The sequence below is a fragment of the Cyphellophora attinorum genome (genome assembly GCF_001299255.1).
Source record: "Cyphellophora attinorum strain CBS 131958 chromosome Unknown Contig7, whole genome shotgun sequence".
NCBI lineage: Eukaryota > Fungi > Ascomycota > Eurotiomycetes > Chaetothyriales > Cyphellophoraceae > Cyphellophora > Cyphellophora attinorum.
In genome coordinates, this window is record NW_017253235.1 from 183,877 (window position 1) to 199,168 (window position 15,292).

The 15,292-nt window shown below is 52.8% G+C and overlaps 5 protein-coding genes across 5 annotated transcripts; 2 read left to right on the top strand and 3 right to left on the bottom strand.

Moving 5' to 3' along the window:
• Window positions 1–810: 810 nt before the first annotated feature.
• Window positions 811–3,345, top strand: AB675_9527 (uncharacterized protein; the record flags this gene model as incomplete). The annotated part of the gene is made up of 1 exon (XM_018150069.1): window positions 811–3,345. The coding sequence occupies one exon, from the start codon at window positions 811–813 to the stop codon at window positions 3,343–3,345; it is 2,535 nt and encodes an 844-aa protein (XP_018002382.1).
• A 1,744-nt stretch (window positions 3,346–5,089) lies between these two features.
• On the bottom strand, window positions 5,090–7,788 carry AB675_9529 (Histone-lysine N-methyltransferase, H3 lysine-9 specific; the record flags this gene model as incomplete). The annotated part of the gene is made up of 4 exons (XM_018150070.1): window positions 5,090–7,246; window positions 7,310–7,393; window positions 7,464–7,505; window positions 7,735–7,788. 4 exons carry the CDS (start codon window positions 7,786–7,788, stop codon window positions 5,090–5,092), a joined length of 2,337 nt encoding a protein of 778 aa, XP_018002435.1.
• Window positions 7,789–9,179: 1,391 nt separating this feature from the next.
• On the bottom strand, window positions 9,180–11,804 carry AB675_9530 (Structure-specific endonuclease subunit slx4; the record flags this gene model as incomplete). Its single annotated transcript, XM_018150072.1, has 1 exon — window positions 9,180–11,804. The coding sequence occupies one exon, from the start codon at window positions 11,802–11,804 to the stop codon at window positions 9,180–9,182; it is 2,625 nt and encodes an 874-aa protein (XP_018002514.1).
• An 822-nt stretch (window positions 11,805–12,626) lies between these two features.
• AB675_9531 (uncharacterized protein) lies at window positions 12,627–13,010 on the top strand (the record flags this gene model as incomplete). The annotated part of the gene is made up of 1 exon (XM_018150073.1): window positions 12,627–13,010. One exon carries the CDS (start codon window positions 12,627–12,629, stop codon window positions 13,008–13,010), a length of 384 nt encoding a protein of 127 aa, XP_018002228.1.
• A 282-nt stretch (window positions 13,011–13,292) lies between these two features.
• On the bottom strand, window positions 13,293–13,871 carry AB675_9532 (uncharacterized protein; the record flags this gene model as incomplete). The annotated part of the gene is made up of 1 exon (XM_018150074.1): window positions 13,293–13,871. The coding sequence occupies one exon, from the start codon at window positions 13,869–13,871 to the stop codon at window positions 13,293–13,295; it is 579 nt and encodes a 192-aa protein (XP_018002401.1).
• Between the last annotated feature and the right edge of the window lie 1,421 nt (window positions 13,872–15,292).

Genomic DNA, 15,292 nt, shown 5'->3' on the forward strand with positions numbered 1-15,292 from the left:
TCAGCCGTACGCACGAGAAGCCCAGACCAAAGGAGGTCCTTTGCCGAGGGCGATTGAAGCCCATCGTCATTACAATGCTGGCAGACACGATTGCGCCCAATCTGCGGCTCTTCCTCTGTCTGACGGGGATCTGGCGATTATGTCAGCGCGCATCCAACGGAATCTGTTGATTAGAATGATTACTATTCATCTTCAACCTGGCGTTTCCGTCTCACTTCAACCTCATGCCTCAACTCCTCGCTGCTCTTTCACACCTATGTACCAGCTTATGGGTCTCATAGCACCACAAGCTGCTCACTACTAGTAAGAAGGGTCAAAACCACGGTACCGGAACCCTGCAGCCCTATCGTGCATCTCCTTCAGTATTGCCTTTGGGCGGCCTCTGCAGCAACTGTGGGTCTCTATGGGAAATTGGAACCTTTTGCCTCAGCGATATAACGACATAGACGGCGACTCACATCACTCGAGGTCCAAGCTTTCCACTCTTGGACTCATCTCACGCCGCTTGAAAATCTGATGACAATTGCAGCTCTTCCAGCAGAGCAGTCAGTTTACTCAAGAAGGACCCACATCAGGAGTCTACCCATTGCCCTTCTGTGGTCACTACAGGACGCCAAGTTGTACAACACAGTGCCAGAAGCGGCTTTCTATAGTCCGCTACCACACTGCCAATCAGACGTTGCTGCGACTGCTTCGTCAGCCTACGTCGACAACTTCCACCAGCCAGCCCTTCCACACAGGCTGCTATAGCGCCTGGTCTTTGCACTATTTGACCTTTAGCCCTTTGGAGCTCTTCCGCCACGCAGAAACATGCTGGCCGCTCCTCACGCTATGCACCAGTACAAGGGCCAGCAGATCTCGAAGCGGACATTGGACGACCTTGAGGGTCTCATTGATGATCCAACCCAACTCATGATATCAAGCCACGCCTCCTCGAAAGCTCCAACCATCAGTGAGCAGGGGCTGGACATCCTGTCCGCCTCGCAGTATCCTTTTACTTTAAACAACAGATACAATCCTGGAACAACAACATCAGCATTCCGAGGGAATGCGAATAACAGACGCGTTTCGGCCTCACAGTTCTATGGAGGCATTGTTTATGACGATTCAAATGCTCAGTCATCTGGTGAGGGCAGCGGCACCGAGTCGGCAGGCTACAGAAGTCAGATGCCCCCTGCTTCCATCTCGTCTTCGAGGTTCCCAGACGCATTGATCAGTAACGCGACCAATGGAGCCTCAGCCCCGAAGAGTGCTAGAATTTCTGCACAATCGACTCAGCCCAGCAAACGCAGCTCGCTGGCGGAACCGAAACGTCAGAACAGTGTCGCTGACGAGGACGAATCTCCTGAGCCCCGGCCTCGCAAGCGAGCTAAGAAAGCCGCAGTCGAAATTGGCAGCACTGGCCAAGATGACGGTGGTAAGAGGCAGAGAGGTCGTCCTCGCCTCGACACTCAAGACGAGACAGCCGCCGATCGAAGGAGGACTCAGATCAGGCTAGCTCAACGTGCCTATCGCAACCGGAAGGAAACGACGATCAGTGGCCTGAAGGGCAAAGTCAGTAATCTTAAGGCGACGATAGAGCAGATGAACAATTCATTCGTGGCATTGCACGACAACTTGATGGACTCTGGTCTCATCAATAGGCAAAGAACACTGTTCTCGCAGCTAAAGTCCGTACAGGCTGAGTTCGAGACATTGGCTCAAGCCGCCAAGATCGAAGACGATGAGGATGATCTCGACTCTCCGCTGATCAAGGAGCCAACAAAGAAAGCTACGCCTAAAGATGACGCTGCACCAGCAGTAGCTAACGGCGGCTCTGGCAGTCCTGACCAAACAAGCCAAGATTCTGACATTGAGCTACTTCCGCCTTCTAATATGAACGGCATTTATGGCTACGAGCAAGCATGGCAAAACGGTATGTCTGAAGACATCATGCAGTTCAACGTACAGATACCAGAAGCACAAATCTCGCTGGATGATGTCGTGTCTCTGGAAAAGCTACAGTCGAAGTGGTCCCCAGCGCCGGAGAAGCCTCTTCCACTTCCTGTGAATGCAGCTTCTCCATTCTACACATACTCGTTCCAGGAGACGACCTTCGCACGCCGATTGCATCGCCTAGCCTTGGAACGAGCATTCCGCCATCTTACCAACCCTGCGATGGACCCATCGTACATTGCCCGCACATTCCGCTTCACATTCTGCTTTTCGAACCGAAAGCGTTTGTTGGCTCGATTTCAGAGCGTGCTCAGACGCAAAGCCGGCGAAGCACTGGAGAACTTCAATGTCCCTTTTTACCACATTGGTGGTGCTGGAACCCATTTCCCACGACGAGATTCGTCCGGAAACAAGGTCTTCCCTCCGAATCTGGCTGATCCTGACACTGTAATGCAAAAGCCCCAATTTGAGCCAGCTAGGGCAGCATGGGCTCTGATGGAGACACCTCGATTTGAGGCCACGACTGAAGAGATGCTGGAAAAGCTTGGGTACGGCGGCTTGTGGTTCGACTCTCACGATGTGGAAGAATATCTCAAGACGAAGGGCATTTTCCTGGATGGCAATAGCTCCTTCATTGAGATTGATCCAAGGCAGCTGAGTTTCATCACTACCACGCCTAACTCGGCAGGTACGATCAACATGTTCGGCAATGGAGGCAGTCCAGACACGCTCTCTAATCCCACGGGATCATCGCGAACCTCGTCAACCCACGACTCCCCTTTGCCACGCACACCCTCGCCACCGGGCAGCAATGGCCGTGCCACGATTGATTATGTACCAGGGCATTGGATGGCTACTCAGCCGCCTCCACCGCGTGTAGACAACTTCTTCCCTTCGTTCGACAATGATGCTGCACAGGAGTACTTCACAGCGGTCGAAAAGGACCTGCGAGCTCAAGATCAGTGGTCACAGGTCCAGGCTGTACAGACCCGACAGGTCTGGCCATGGGGATCTGAGCCCTTTACGGACAACACACAGGACTTGATGGCTTCTTACCTGGATCCACTTGACGGCGTGGATGCTGCATTATCGACAAGCGCTGACTTCTCAAACCAGCCAGCCAATGTTATGGCAGCAACTGGTCGCAATACGAATGCTTCTCCATTGACACAAAGCGGGTCGCAGAGCAATACTAGAAACAACACTGCTTCGACTTCCGCTGAAGACAGCGCCAAGAATATGAATAACGTTCTCGCCTCTCTCCAGCAGAGAGGTCAGAACGTGACAATCGATGTCGAGAAGTTTCTGGCACGTATGGTCGAGGGTGGTGCTTGCTTAGGAAGAGCTCCTGGCTTCAGGAAGGAGCTAGTTGATAATGCGATCGCTTTGAGTCTTGCTGAGGCTTTCTGAAAGGCAAACGGCAGATGGGACAGGTCGAAAGAGTGGTCGTCAGTCGTCGAGAGTCATACAGCACTGCTTCTCATGGATCAGGCGAGCGCAAATCAGGCAGAAAAGCAGTTTCATAATAGGTCACTGGTCTCAGGCTCGACAATGCAATTGTTGTTGCTGTATCATCCCTCATCTTACACATCAGCCCTGTCTTCCCTTTCTAAGTCCAGCAACAACACCCAACTCTGCCTTCACACTCTCCCTATCCACGATCTCAAACCCATACTTCTCCCAAACCCTACTCATATTCTCATTCGCCTGTTTTGTACACGCACTGAAGATCTCTGTTCCCTCTCCATCCTCATCGACTGCAGCTTGACAGCCCTGCGCAACGAGCATGTCTGCCACGCCGCGCCGTTGGTAGGCTGGGTCGGTGACTATTGCGTTGAGCCCTGTGGTACTGGTCAGCCGGCGTCTTGTCACGCAGCAATGACAGCAAAGAAGATAAATGAGAGGTAGGGAAGGCGGCACCTACACCAGTGCGCCCTGGAATCTCCTTTGTCGCCCGTTCCCAACACCCGTTCCCGCATCTGATGTTGCGCGTCCGCCAACTTACGGCACGCGTCGAGGTTCATGTCCGACGAGGGCGCTGCGTCTGGGTCGACTGCTCCTTGTCGGCTGGGGCCACTGCCTCTGCTGCAGCTACGGTTGGTGAACAAGCCACTTCGCCCACCCGACAACCTGTCCCACCTCCGCTTCATCCACTACGCCACCCTTACCCTCTCCACGCTTACTCAAGTCCCCCTCATCAAGCACAACGACCCAACATCTCGTCGTCCCGTCCTTACCAGTGATCTGCGCGGCAATCCGGCTTGCCCACCAAGCTCTGTTCAGTGGCGTATCTGGGTAGCATGGCCCGGTGATGAGGGCGTCGTTGGCGAAGGCGCGGAAGAGGATGGCGGACAGGAGTGGGGCGTCGTTGGTATCAGCGAGGCGAAGATGCATTCTAGAGTGAGCAGAGGATCCGTGCGAATAGCAGCCGGAATCGACCACGGGCAGTGTTAGACGCGGACTGACGATTGACAATGCTCTCACAGGTCACCGTTGGATACAAAAAAATTATACAAGTCCATGAAGATCGGGCATGATGCTCGCATCTCAGGCGTGCAGTTTCTCTTTGCGTACACCATTCTAAGTGGGATGGAGACGTGCCCGCCTTGCGAGGTCTCGAGCTGGGGTTACATACGAAGCAGCGAGTTTGCCTTCGCGCTGTAGCCATGATGTTACGGATCGGTGAAGAGATCCGGTGTCATCAGATGAGTTGCACAAAACTGGTCGCTGATTTTTGGAAAGTCGCTCAGCAGACCGGTTGACAGGGATATTATCTCCTGAAAAGTCACCCTTTTATGTTGTTTCTGAGTCCTCTGTTAGCCACAGAATAGTAGATGCAAAACGAAGAGGAGCACCCGGGCGGACTCTAAAGCTGTGAATCATGTTGGATGTGTTCTCATTCGGAACCTCTTCTTGACGATGCAAACGAATCCGGAGCGCCGACGCTTGCTATCTGTTGATCATAATTGTACATATCCCTCCGTAACTTCGTGCACGTCCACTCGCGTGCTGCTAGTTTGTACACTTTTTGTTTGCGCTCCTTCAGCCAATTGAGCGACTGCACTGGCAGTCATATCGCATGACTTCCCTCATCCAACGCAAACCCGATGCAATCCAATGCTCGATTCGTGTCGCTTGGTGCCAGATCATAATTTCAGTAATAGTCACCTCTCGTGCTCTTCTTCTTTCTTCGCCTTCCAGCAGCCTCTGGCCAGAGATAGCCGCGACAATTAGGTGCGCCGCAATAGCAGCGGGATCGACCATCAGCAGCTTCTTCCTGCTTAGGCAGTACCGGCTCGTCGCCCTCATCAGAGTCTGACCAGTCATCAGCGGTGATGGCATTGACATTGCCGTCGGGCGGTGATTCGGGAACAACAGGCTCCTCCTTGACGTTTTCCTTGCCGCTCTCTGAGCCGGGTGCGCCGTACATGTCCTTGTCGTGGCCAACGTCACTTGAGGAACGCTTGATCTGCTCTGCAACGACAGGTGGCATAGCAAGGGCTTCCTGCGGACTGTAGTCGATCGTGATCTGCTCGCCAGCAGGAATATCGCAAATAGCGAAGAAAGCAAGACTGTAGACTTTAGGTTTCTCTGCCCGATGCGTTTGCACAGTGAAGTTGCGGGCGTTCGGATTGCAGCTATGATTGACGAAGCGCATAGCGCTGCCAAACTCCTCGCCGTCAACGTGGTAACAGTTAGTGGAGGAGAACCAGTCGAGACTGTAGATGTACGAGGGCTGTCCCGGCTGCTTGATGGACTCACGGAGCTCGAGTTCTCGCTGCGTAATCAGCTCGCCAAGGTAGAGATCGATAAATTGTCCCTTGCGGATGTCTTCACTGCTCCGTACGCCAAAACCGCATTTCTCGGTCATGAAGATCTCGAGTGGGACTGTACGGCCGCGTGAGACTGTGCGATTCCAGCACGAAGGGCCACAGCCACAGAACTCGTTGCATTCGATGATTTCGTGGTGCTGAGCTTCCGCATTGAGCTCATTGGCCATGTAGTCGGGGTCCAGGACAATAAGGTCGGGATCTTCAGGATGCACGATGTAGGTATTGACTCGATGGGATTCGCCCTCGAAGGACTTGACCAGGCAATCGCAGGTAGATGGGCGGCATTCATCAACACAACCACAGCCGGTATTGTTCAGGCGTGATTGCTTGACTCCTGGGCGAATGATGTACCGATCAGTGAACTGGAAACGGCCATTAATGTAGCGATCGTTGATGTCGTTCTTGAAGGTCAGAGCTGGGTGAGCACTGAACTCCTCGAAACGCTCGGCGTCAAGAACCTTGATCATCTCTTCGGAAGTGAGTGAAGGCACGCGTTTGAGCTTGCCGCGCTTGTCGTACCGAGGCTTTGGTGGCTTGTACTCTGGAAAAGGTAGAGGAATGGGATCTGGCATCGGACGTTGGTAGATGTTTGTTGCTTCAAACTTGCGCGAGAGGTCTTCCACAGCGAAGGCTTCTGAGAAACCATTCGAGCCGAAGTACTTCTTGACGACGTCCTGGTTGTTTACAGCGAACGATGAATCGGCCTTGAGCTTCTCGAAAACCTCAATCCTCTTCGCCTCGTAGTCTTCCTTGGTCTGCGAGCGCGGTACGACCAGTTGAAGATTTGATTGCAGCAGAGGAGTGGTCGGACGCCGAGCTTTTGCAGATGCTTGATGTTGGCTTTTTGTAGGTCCATGATGTTGGGCTTCACCAGGTACTGGATATGGGGCTTTTACAGGTGATGGACTCGGTCTGATAGGCACGCTCAATTGGAAGTTCTGCGAAGGTCGGGGTGTTGAGACTGGTGTGGCTTGAGGAGTTGGGCGGACGTCGATTGCATTGTCTAGACTCTTCTTGGAGGCGCCGTTCGGAAACGAAGCTGGAGGTGTAGCTTGCTGAGATTGTTCCATTCTTGACCGGTTCCAATAGGCTTGCGTTCGAGATGGTTGTGGCTTGATTGTGGGCGGACCGGCATGCTGGATGTTCGATGAGTCATGTCCTTCCTCGTCACTGTCAGAGGGAATCTCTATACTCTCTTGGCGCTTTTCGTCTATCATAGTCTTGGGTCGGTAGATGTGTGCCGGGGTCGTCTTGCGTATGGTAGGCTGCGACGACAGGGTTTTGTTGATACTCGGTATGAACTTTCGAAGTTGACGCAGTCTTTCCCTCTCCTTCTCATCCTCGCTGATGACTTTGCCTTGTGGGTCTGGTTGCCATGATACTGGTTTGATATCACGTGATGGAAACTGCTTAGCATGAGGAGGACTGGAGAATAGTTGTGCCACGCTAGCACCGGCTTTTGCCGGCTGGGCATTGCGCTAGAGGAGTTAGCAGTGCTCTGCCCAATCTGCCAGATTCATTGGGTTGCACATCACACTCACCTGGACAAAGCCATTGGTACTGCTATTCGTGCTGTGCAGAGGTGCAGCAGACTTCTTCCGCTTCTGAGGTCGAGGTTGCTCATCCTGCGGAAGATGTGAGTACGGTACCCAACATCGCAAGGATGAAGGTAATGGCGGGCGAAGGGGTACGGACATCGTCGGAAATCTCGATTAGAGTGTTCGATGAGGAGGACTGCTGACCAGAGTTGTTAGCTTAGCTGCTTGTTGTAAGCTTGAAATTGCAAGCAATCTGGTCTAAAGCGCGGAGCTTCAAGGGTCGAGTTCTTCTGGAGAAGTGCATCTGCGAAGATGGACGATCGTCCAGAAAATCAATGCTGAGACCTTAGGATGAATGTAGGGCTATCCTTCCAGATATTTTCCATATTATAGGTATCTGCGCTGTGGTGGTGGAGAAGTTGACTTACTGAAGAAGGCGCTCTGGAAGCGCGACGCTTCTGCGGTACTGAGAAGGCGCTCATCCTAGCGACGCGATTTCCAGATTTTAGACCGCATGCTCACCCACACTTTTCGAGCGACTTAAGATAGACCGGAAAGCAGTGGTCTTAGGACGATTTAACGAAGGTCGTAAGGTATTAGGAAGTTGGTGGGTTGAATGAGGTTGCGACAAACAAAGATCAGCCAGAAACCAGGGCGCTAAATGCCTGAAGCTATACTAAATTGAGCTAGATTCTTCTATTCACCACTAATTTATGAAGATATTTTTATAGCAATCTTTATAGTAATCTATATAACAGAATTCATATTTTAGTTTATAGATTTCAATTTAGAGATTGAATTTCAAGTTATTCTCGATTTTATTTTCTCGCTATATAGGGTCCTACTGGAAGACTTATAGAGAGAATAGATGTTAGAATTTCAAAGATGCTATTTAGAACTATTAGGCTTAAAAACGAAGGGAGTAGCACTTTACTTGTGCCTTGTGTCCCGACGAACATGCAACAAGGCTGTCCGGCAAAGTCCTCCTTCTTCACTAGCATCTTTCGCAGGCTTGATTAACTCTCGTTGCTAACGACTCCGGATTTGCATCCATACACCTGGATACCCGAGTCTCACAGAATAACAGTGGAAAATGTTGAGGCTTGTCCACCGACTGCTCCAGAAATTTTGTGCCTTTAACCTGGGTTTCAAGAGAGACCGGTTGACATGTAGGTTTATACAAAATTTTACGCGAGGTCCTCCCCAAAAGCCACTGCCTTAGGCGCCTCCGCCAAAATTATTATTGACAGTTGCTTCACCATCCAAAGATACGTGCGATCGACCAAGTCACTCGCCCACTTCGGGCACAGCTACTACATGTTTCGCAGCACCAGTCTCCACGCACATACCCGCATATATTGACTCGTGTATATTCTATCTAAGACCAGGCGTTCACTTGTTGCAAGCTACGGGGCAATTTTCGAAGTCCTAAATGCAGGCTTTAGTGGCATGAAACCACCCTGAAGAGCTTGTTGCCTTGGGCAGGCTGGCAGAATTTGATCCATTGTTTGGGCAGGGACGGGTCGCGCAGCGGACCTTCCCGTCCACACTGTATACACTGTATGGTCACATACGGGCAGGCAAGCTGTGACAGTAAGTACTAGTAGCTGGTTCCCCTCAGTCGCCCATTTTCCAGTCTCGAGCCACAAATGCTGTTCATCATGGATTTTCTCGGCTAGGGGGGGTGAACTCATGGCACTGTTACGCTGATCGAGTGCACGGGCTTGAGATGAGCCTCACTTAATGAATTGTCAGTGCTATAGATTGATACCTCGCGGACTTGCTGGCTGATGAGAGCACTGTGGGTAGGGAAAACACCCAGAATTTTTGGTCATGACCTGCCATGCTCTTCATTTCTATGGGAAGGCTAGCCTCAATCACTCTCCTTCTTGTTGCCGCGCCATCCACCCTTCCATAGGCAACACACGCCCTTACTTTCGCACCAACTTCTGACCTCTATCGTGGTCACTTCGCGATCTTCTTGAATACCTGCTAACCCTTCGCCATTCAGCCACCTTGCCAGATCTTCGATCACAATAGGATCGTACAAGAGCATTTTCTCGTGCCAGGTCGGGTCCTTGATATGGTTTCGCTGCTTGTCTATGGCTGCTTCTTGGGACTGATGCATGATCGCTTTGTATATTTGCTGACCGATGTTGACGTCGTCCGCGGCTTGTGCGCTGTCGTCAACCGCAAGTGGTGATGAAGGTATTTCTACTGCATTGCTCTTGCCTCGCGGGCTGTTCTTGCCTCCTCGTACAGTCGTAGAACTCGTAATATCATCAATATCCAACACATCTTCCTTCGGAGTCGCAACCACTTTATGTGGCCTGCCTCGCGGCTTCTTAGGTGTTGTCGCTAAGTCTGTAAGTGCATTTTCAGTCGCTTTCGCCGCACTATCGTCGCTCTTCCTTGGCGTTGCTCGTTTTCGAGGTTTCTTTGCCGCCGTCGCAATATCGGTCCCAGTCACACGATTTGCGCCTTGACTATCGGCTCTTCTGCGCTTCTTGGGCTTCTCCTCCGCTGCAACCTCTGTATTGTCTGCTTCATTGGTGGTCTTCTTTCTTGCTTTGGTCGCTTTGGTGTTCTTGGTGGCTTCAGTGTCCACAACCTCAGTCCCATCATCTGTCTTCGCGGGTGTCTTTCGTCTCCGCGGCTGCTTTGGCTTTGGTGTCGTGGTGGCTTTCTCCTCGGCGGTCTTCTTGGTCCTCGGCGTCTTCGCCTTCTTAACCTTCGGCACTGGACGTGCCGCAAGGCCGTGAACGTCACTGATGAAGTCGCTCTGTCTCATGGCTGGTGGGAGTTCCGTTTCCGTTTGTGCTGACTTCGCGGCGCGTCTTGCCTCTTTGGCATCCCAGCACTGGTTGAGCTTCTCGATCATCTTGTCCCGACTCTTGATTGGCTTGAAGCCGTAGGTGTGAATGGCCTTCTTAAGGTCATCAGTATGCATGCCGATGTAGTTGGGTCTCGGTGGTGCGGTAAGATCAGTCTTACCCCGTGAATGCCCCTTTGATTGGTCTACCACCTTTTCCTGCTGGTCTGTACTTGTGACTGGTACGTTCGTTGCCTTCAAATTCTCTGGCTCGGTCTCACGAGGCTTCTTCCGTGGCGGAGGCAGCATGGCTCCAGCTGGAGATTGAACGTCGTGCACGTCGACCACCACAGCAGTATGGATGGCGCGCGTTGGCGATGTGCTCGGTGATCGGGCTTTTGTTACCGTTGGTCGCTTTGTCGTACCCTCGTTGAGAACACTCCGCTCAGGCTGGATCAAAGTATCGTGACCGACCAGAGCGCCGCCTAACGCGAATGGATCATCAAGATCAGCAGTGCCGCCGAAAACGAGTGCATTGTTCTCGTCCCTATCACCAGCCCCCCACAGATTGCGGCTCTTCATGAATCTTGCCACACCAGCCTCTTTTCGGGGTGTCGTCGACTCGATCGATGTAGCTTGCGTGCGTAATGGCGAGACTGGATCCGAGCTAAGAATCAAGTCTGGCTCGTCTCGCGCGAGCTGGCTCAGAGAACCAAACATAGGCTGCTGCTGCCGCTCGAGAGCTTTCATTGCTGAGCCCGGTGACAGAAGTTTGCTCTTCCCTTTCACCGTAGCCGATGTCTTCTTGACTGGTTTCCTTCTGTTGGCCGTGGCCTTGCCATCGCCGCCGGGCAGGAGTCCATCCGTGTTCTGTGTTTGGGTTGTAGCGAGATAGCTTGTGAGGCCCGTATCCGCGACTTTAGGACCATTGTGGTGTGAGGTCACTCGCTCTGTAATAGTCTGGATCTTCCTCGCAGGCGCCTTGGGTTTCTTCGGAGCCGCGGCTCTTCTCTTGCTTTTCACCGCTTGCTGTACGATCGGTGGCCCAGTATACTCGAGCAGATCTAGCTTTGTTTTCTTGAAGAGCGAGTCATCTCTGAGAGCGTCAAAAGGCGCGCTCACGGCGATCTTGGTCGTTTTGAATCCGAAATTGTCCATAAGTCCGCTTTTGGAGCCGTCGTCCACCGCGGTATTAGGGCTTTCGGGTGCTTCGTCTGCCGGGGGATCGTCAGTCACAGGTGTCCAGTCGTTTCTGCGTGGTATCGCTCGCTGCTGAGGTTCTGGCGTGCGTTTCTCTACGTCATCTGCCACATCCGCCGCAAGCTGAGGAATTGCTGCTTCGGCAGTATTCTGCTGCAGCTGCGGCAAGGCAATGTCACTAGAAGCCGTCCGTGACAGTGAGGTGACAAATGGAGGACTGCGACGCCGTGGTGGAGTTGGCACAATCTTGAAGCGGCTGCTATTGGGACTGCGTAAGGGCAGATTCTCGGCTCCAGGTCTAGCCAGCAGGGCTCGAGCACTGCTAAAGCCTTGAGAGAAGCTATCTCGCACGACGGCACTCGATTTGAAGCGCTTCGGACTGCAAGTGAACTGAGCTCGTTGGGATGAAGGGGGTGAAGGCGAGACAGGTGTGGTCTCACGCGCAAACAAAGGCGGTGGCGAAGAAGTGATGACGATGGCAGACATGATGGCGTCGTGGAGACTGCAAATCCATCGTAGCGATGGCAAGATAGCCAACTTGACGAGGACGTCGCTCGACGCTTCAGCGACAGTGAGGTCAGAGGCAGTGGAGGGGCCTAGCAGGTACCATTGTATGGTCAACAACGTGCATTGATCTTGATGGATCTCAGATCCGAGGCGGATTCAATCGGAGGCGCGTCACAAATCGCGAGATCACGTGAACAATCTGCAGTAGACCTGTTGACACAGCTTACGACACAGGCCTGGAAGCCTAGAAAGCAAGCCTGGCAAGCTCTTCCAACGTTCAGCTGACCCCTAAGCCCTCGAGTCCATCATCGATTATTCCCCCTCTCAACTTACTACCTTTCTTCTGCCACTTGTCGTCAGGGAGATGGGCTTCATCTGAGTGACGCACTGACTCGACGCTGAGATAATCATTATTCGCAACGTCACTATCAAGCCCACGGAACGATTGATTGTCCGCTCAAGGAGAGATATATCATGTTATGTGTCGCGAACCAATCTTCGTTGGTAAGCGGTGAATACGAGCTGTGGGAAAGCTCATTTTGCCGGCAAACCTTGCGCTAAACACGAAGTATCGTGCACGGCGACTTGCTAAGTCCGTTGAACGACTCGCAAGAGCTGAGATGTACATGTCGGCGTTCGGTGCAATACCTCTGGTAACGATGATGATATATAGTTGGACCTGCTTGCACTTCGAATGTGAACCAATACTCATCATCGCCGCACAGCAACAATAGCAATACATCCGCGCGCAGCACAGCAGTAGAACCATACCTCGGATCCTCGTCCAAACATCAATTCACGATGCCTCACCCTATATTCATGTACTCTGCTCTCGGCATGGGCCTCATCTTAGGAGGCTTCGGCCTCAATGGCAGTTTCCGACCAGACGCACATCTCGTCGCGCTGGGTTTCCCAGCACACACCGACCCAAAAGCTCAGAAACTCAATTACGCTCTGATGCGGATCTGGGGCATTCGCAACATCGCGGTATCTGCACTGGTCACGTTGATCTGGAGCACCGGCAATGAGCGACTCATGGCGCAAGCACTATGTGCCGTGCTGCCGATACCGATTGTTGATGGGTTTGTTAGTCGGGCGCTTATTGGGGGTGGAGAGGGACAGCATTGGTCGTTTCCGCCAGTGATGGTGGTCGTTATTGCGGGCTTGTTCGGGTTCTTTGATTAGAATCTCAGGCTAGGACGCGGAGGAGAACGCTGGGTGTCATTGAGGATGGGCGAGCAATATTTGGGAAGTGGCATACGCATGGTGTTGGAAGTCAGATAACTTTTGATGTATCGCTATGGAATCACTTTTGGGCCCTCGCTGCATCGCCATTCTGCAGTCCTCCTCATTCGACCTCTGATCTGCCACTATCGCTGTCGTTCGAGATGCTCAGAGCCTCCCCTGGATCCGGAAGCGGTACGTCGTCCTGGTCGAAGCCTTCAATGAACACCTCGCCAACGAACATCAAGCGAGGATCTTGGTCGAGGACAGGATGCCAGGAGCCCTGTGTGCCTGCTGAGCGACTCGACAGCGCGGTGGACGATGCAAGCGATGAAGAGCTTGCAGTTGTCGCTTGGCTTCGGGATATGTCTTGTCGTTCAGATCCGCCTCGGGTACAGCACGTGCTCCTGTAAGGTCCTCGATGACGGTCTGACTCGAGTCGACCTCAAGTGGCGGTCCAGCCGGGGTGATTCCGAGGGTCAACTCGCTTCCTCGTTCACTCTGGTGCTGGGAAAAGATGCGTGCTGGGTTTGTTGTGACGGCGTTGGCTTCGTCACGTTCCTCCGTACTTCGCTTGTTCGAAGGTGTTGCGACTGCTGCAGGCGAGGAACCGACGTGGATGCCTTCGTCAATGACTTGGGTCTCTCGGTCTTGTGTTGCCTCACGCTCTCCTGTACAACAGCTGAAGATACCATCGAAACAACTGACTGTGGTGTGCCAGGCTTTCTTCAAGGCGTTAGAGAGGTTGTCTTGCGCCGGCTGTGCTAGAGTCCTATTGTGCCATTGATTTGATGTGGATTCAATAGGAGACGCAGGCTGCATGTAATGATAGGTGGCGTCTTGAGGAGTCACAGGAACTGCGACCAGTGTAATGCTTTAATTAGGCAAATGAATGGTTCACTCCACGAGTGGTGTTCGATGGACAAGCTCTGCATTCTCGCTGATATCGACAGTTAAGCTACGCTTTTGTATTTTGGCTCGCACTCTCGTGTGCTACAGCGCTTGAGGCATTTCTTCCCGGTGTGGTCGACCGGACCGTGTAGTTCACTTACCATGATGATAAGCGTCAGACCAGAAGCATTAGTCTGATCGAAGGTGTGCAGAGTAATGCGTGGTGATTGTGGTAGTGTCCAAACCCTCGACAGCCTCAAGGAAAGCCTCGCAGCAAAGCACTCCAACACAGCCCCCAAGGCTCGCTTGTGGCGGAGGCGTTCATGGCTTGCCCAGGCGTACTAAGGCATCACTTGCCGGTATCGGCTGGATAACATCCATTGCTTGCGAGGGGCTGGAACACGGTATGGTAACAAGTTTCAGTGACTGCTGCGAGCCTGGAAGCACAAGGCAATCCGGGGGAGACTCGGGGCGTCCCTCGAAGATTCGAGATCTCGATTCTTGAACGAAGCTTGCTGCTCTGTCCCTGCGCATCGTTGCTCACGACGCTCTTCGCAAATCCTTGCAATACTCGTCCTCGCCCGCTGGCCGTAGTGACGACGGGTGTAGCAGCCCGCGTTGCAATGTGTCCCCAAACCGGGCCTGTTCTTGCTCGTTTAGCGAAACGAGACTCGCTCTATGCAAGCCCTGACTAGCCTTACCCGTGGCACGGAATTGGGGGCAGTCACCTAAGCTTCTGACTGGCAAGCGCGTGCCGCAGGTTCCACAGATGTCGCAAGGCAAGCTATCCAGCGACTCAGATCTCTCCATCTCATCTTCTGCAAGGGCAGTGCTGCTATCTTCATCAACACGCGATGGGGCTGACCTGGCACGGTTGGCTTCTAAGCTTCACTGCGCAAGGAAGCTTGATGCTGGCGACCAACAACTACACTCAATTCGTGCCCTACGCCGCCTCTTGCGACAGAAACATCGTGAACTTGACATGCACAGTGCACCTCGCGTGGCGCCTACCCCTGTCCGCCTATCGTCCGATAGCAGGACTAGGCGTTCAGCCGCAAAAACACGGGCCAAACTGGTGACAGGCATTTGGTGTCGTTCAACATTCGTTTTCGATCGCGTACCACCACCCCGCCGACCGGTCAGTGCTGCGACCTGAACATCAAACTTGAGGTAAGACTAGAAATGTTTTCTTCGTTCCCTCAATCTCTGTTGCATTTTCGCCGCCCCCTACAACCTGTGCTGCGCTTGCGCCATCAATAAACGTTTCGTTGTGGTCAGGCTGGAGAGCATATTCGTATAACAAACCCGGACCAACCTAGCCTTACGCTTCAAGCGCTGGAATTTCGAGCCGC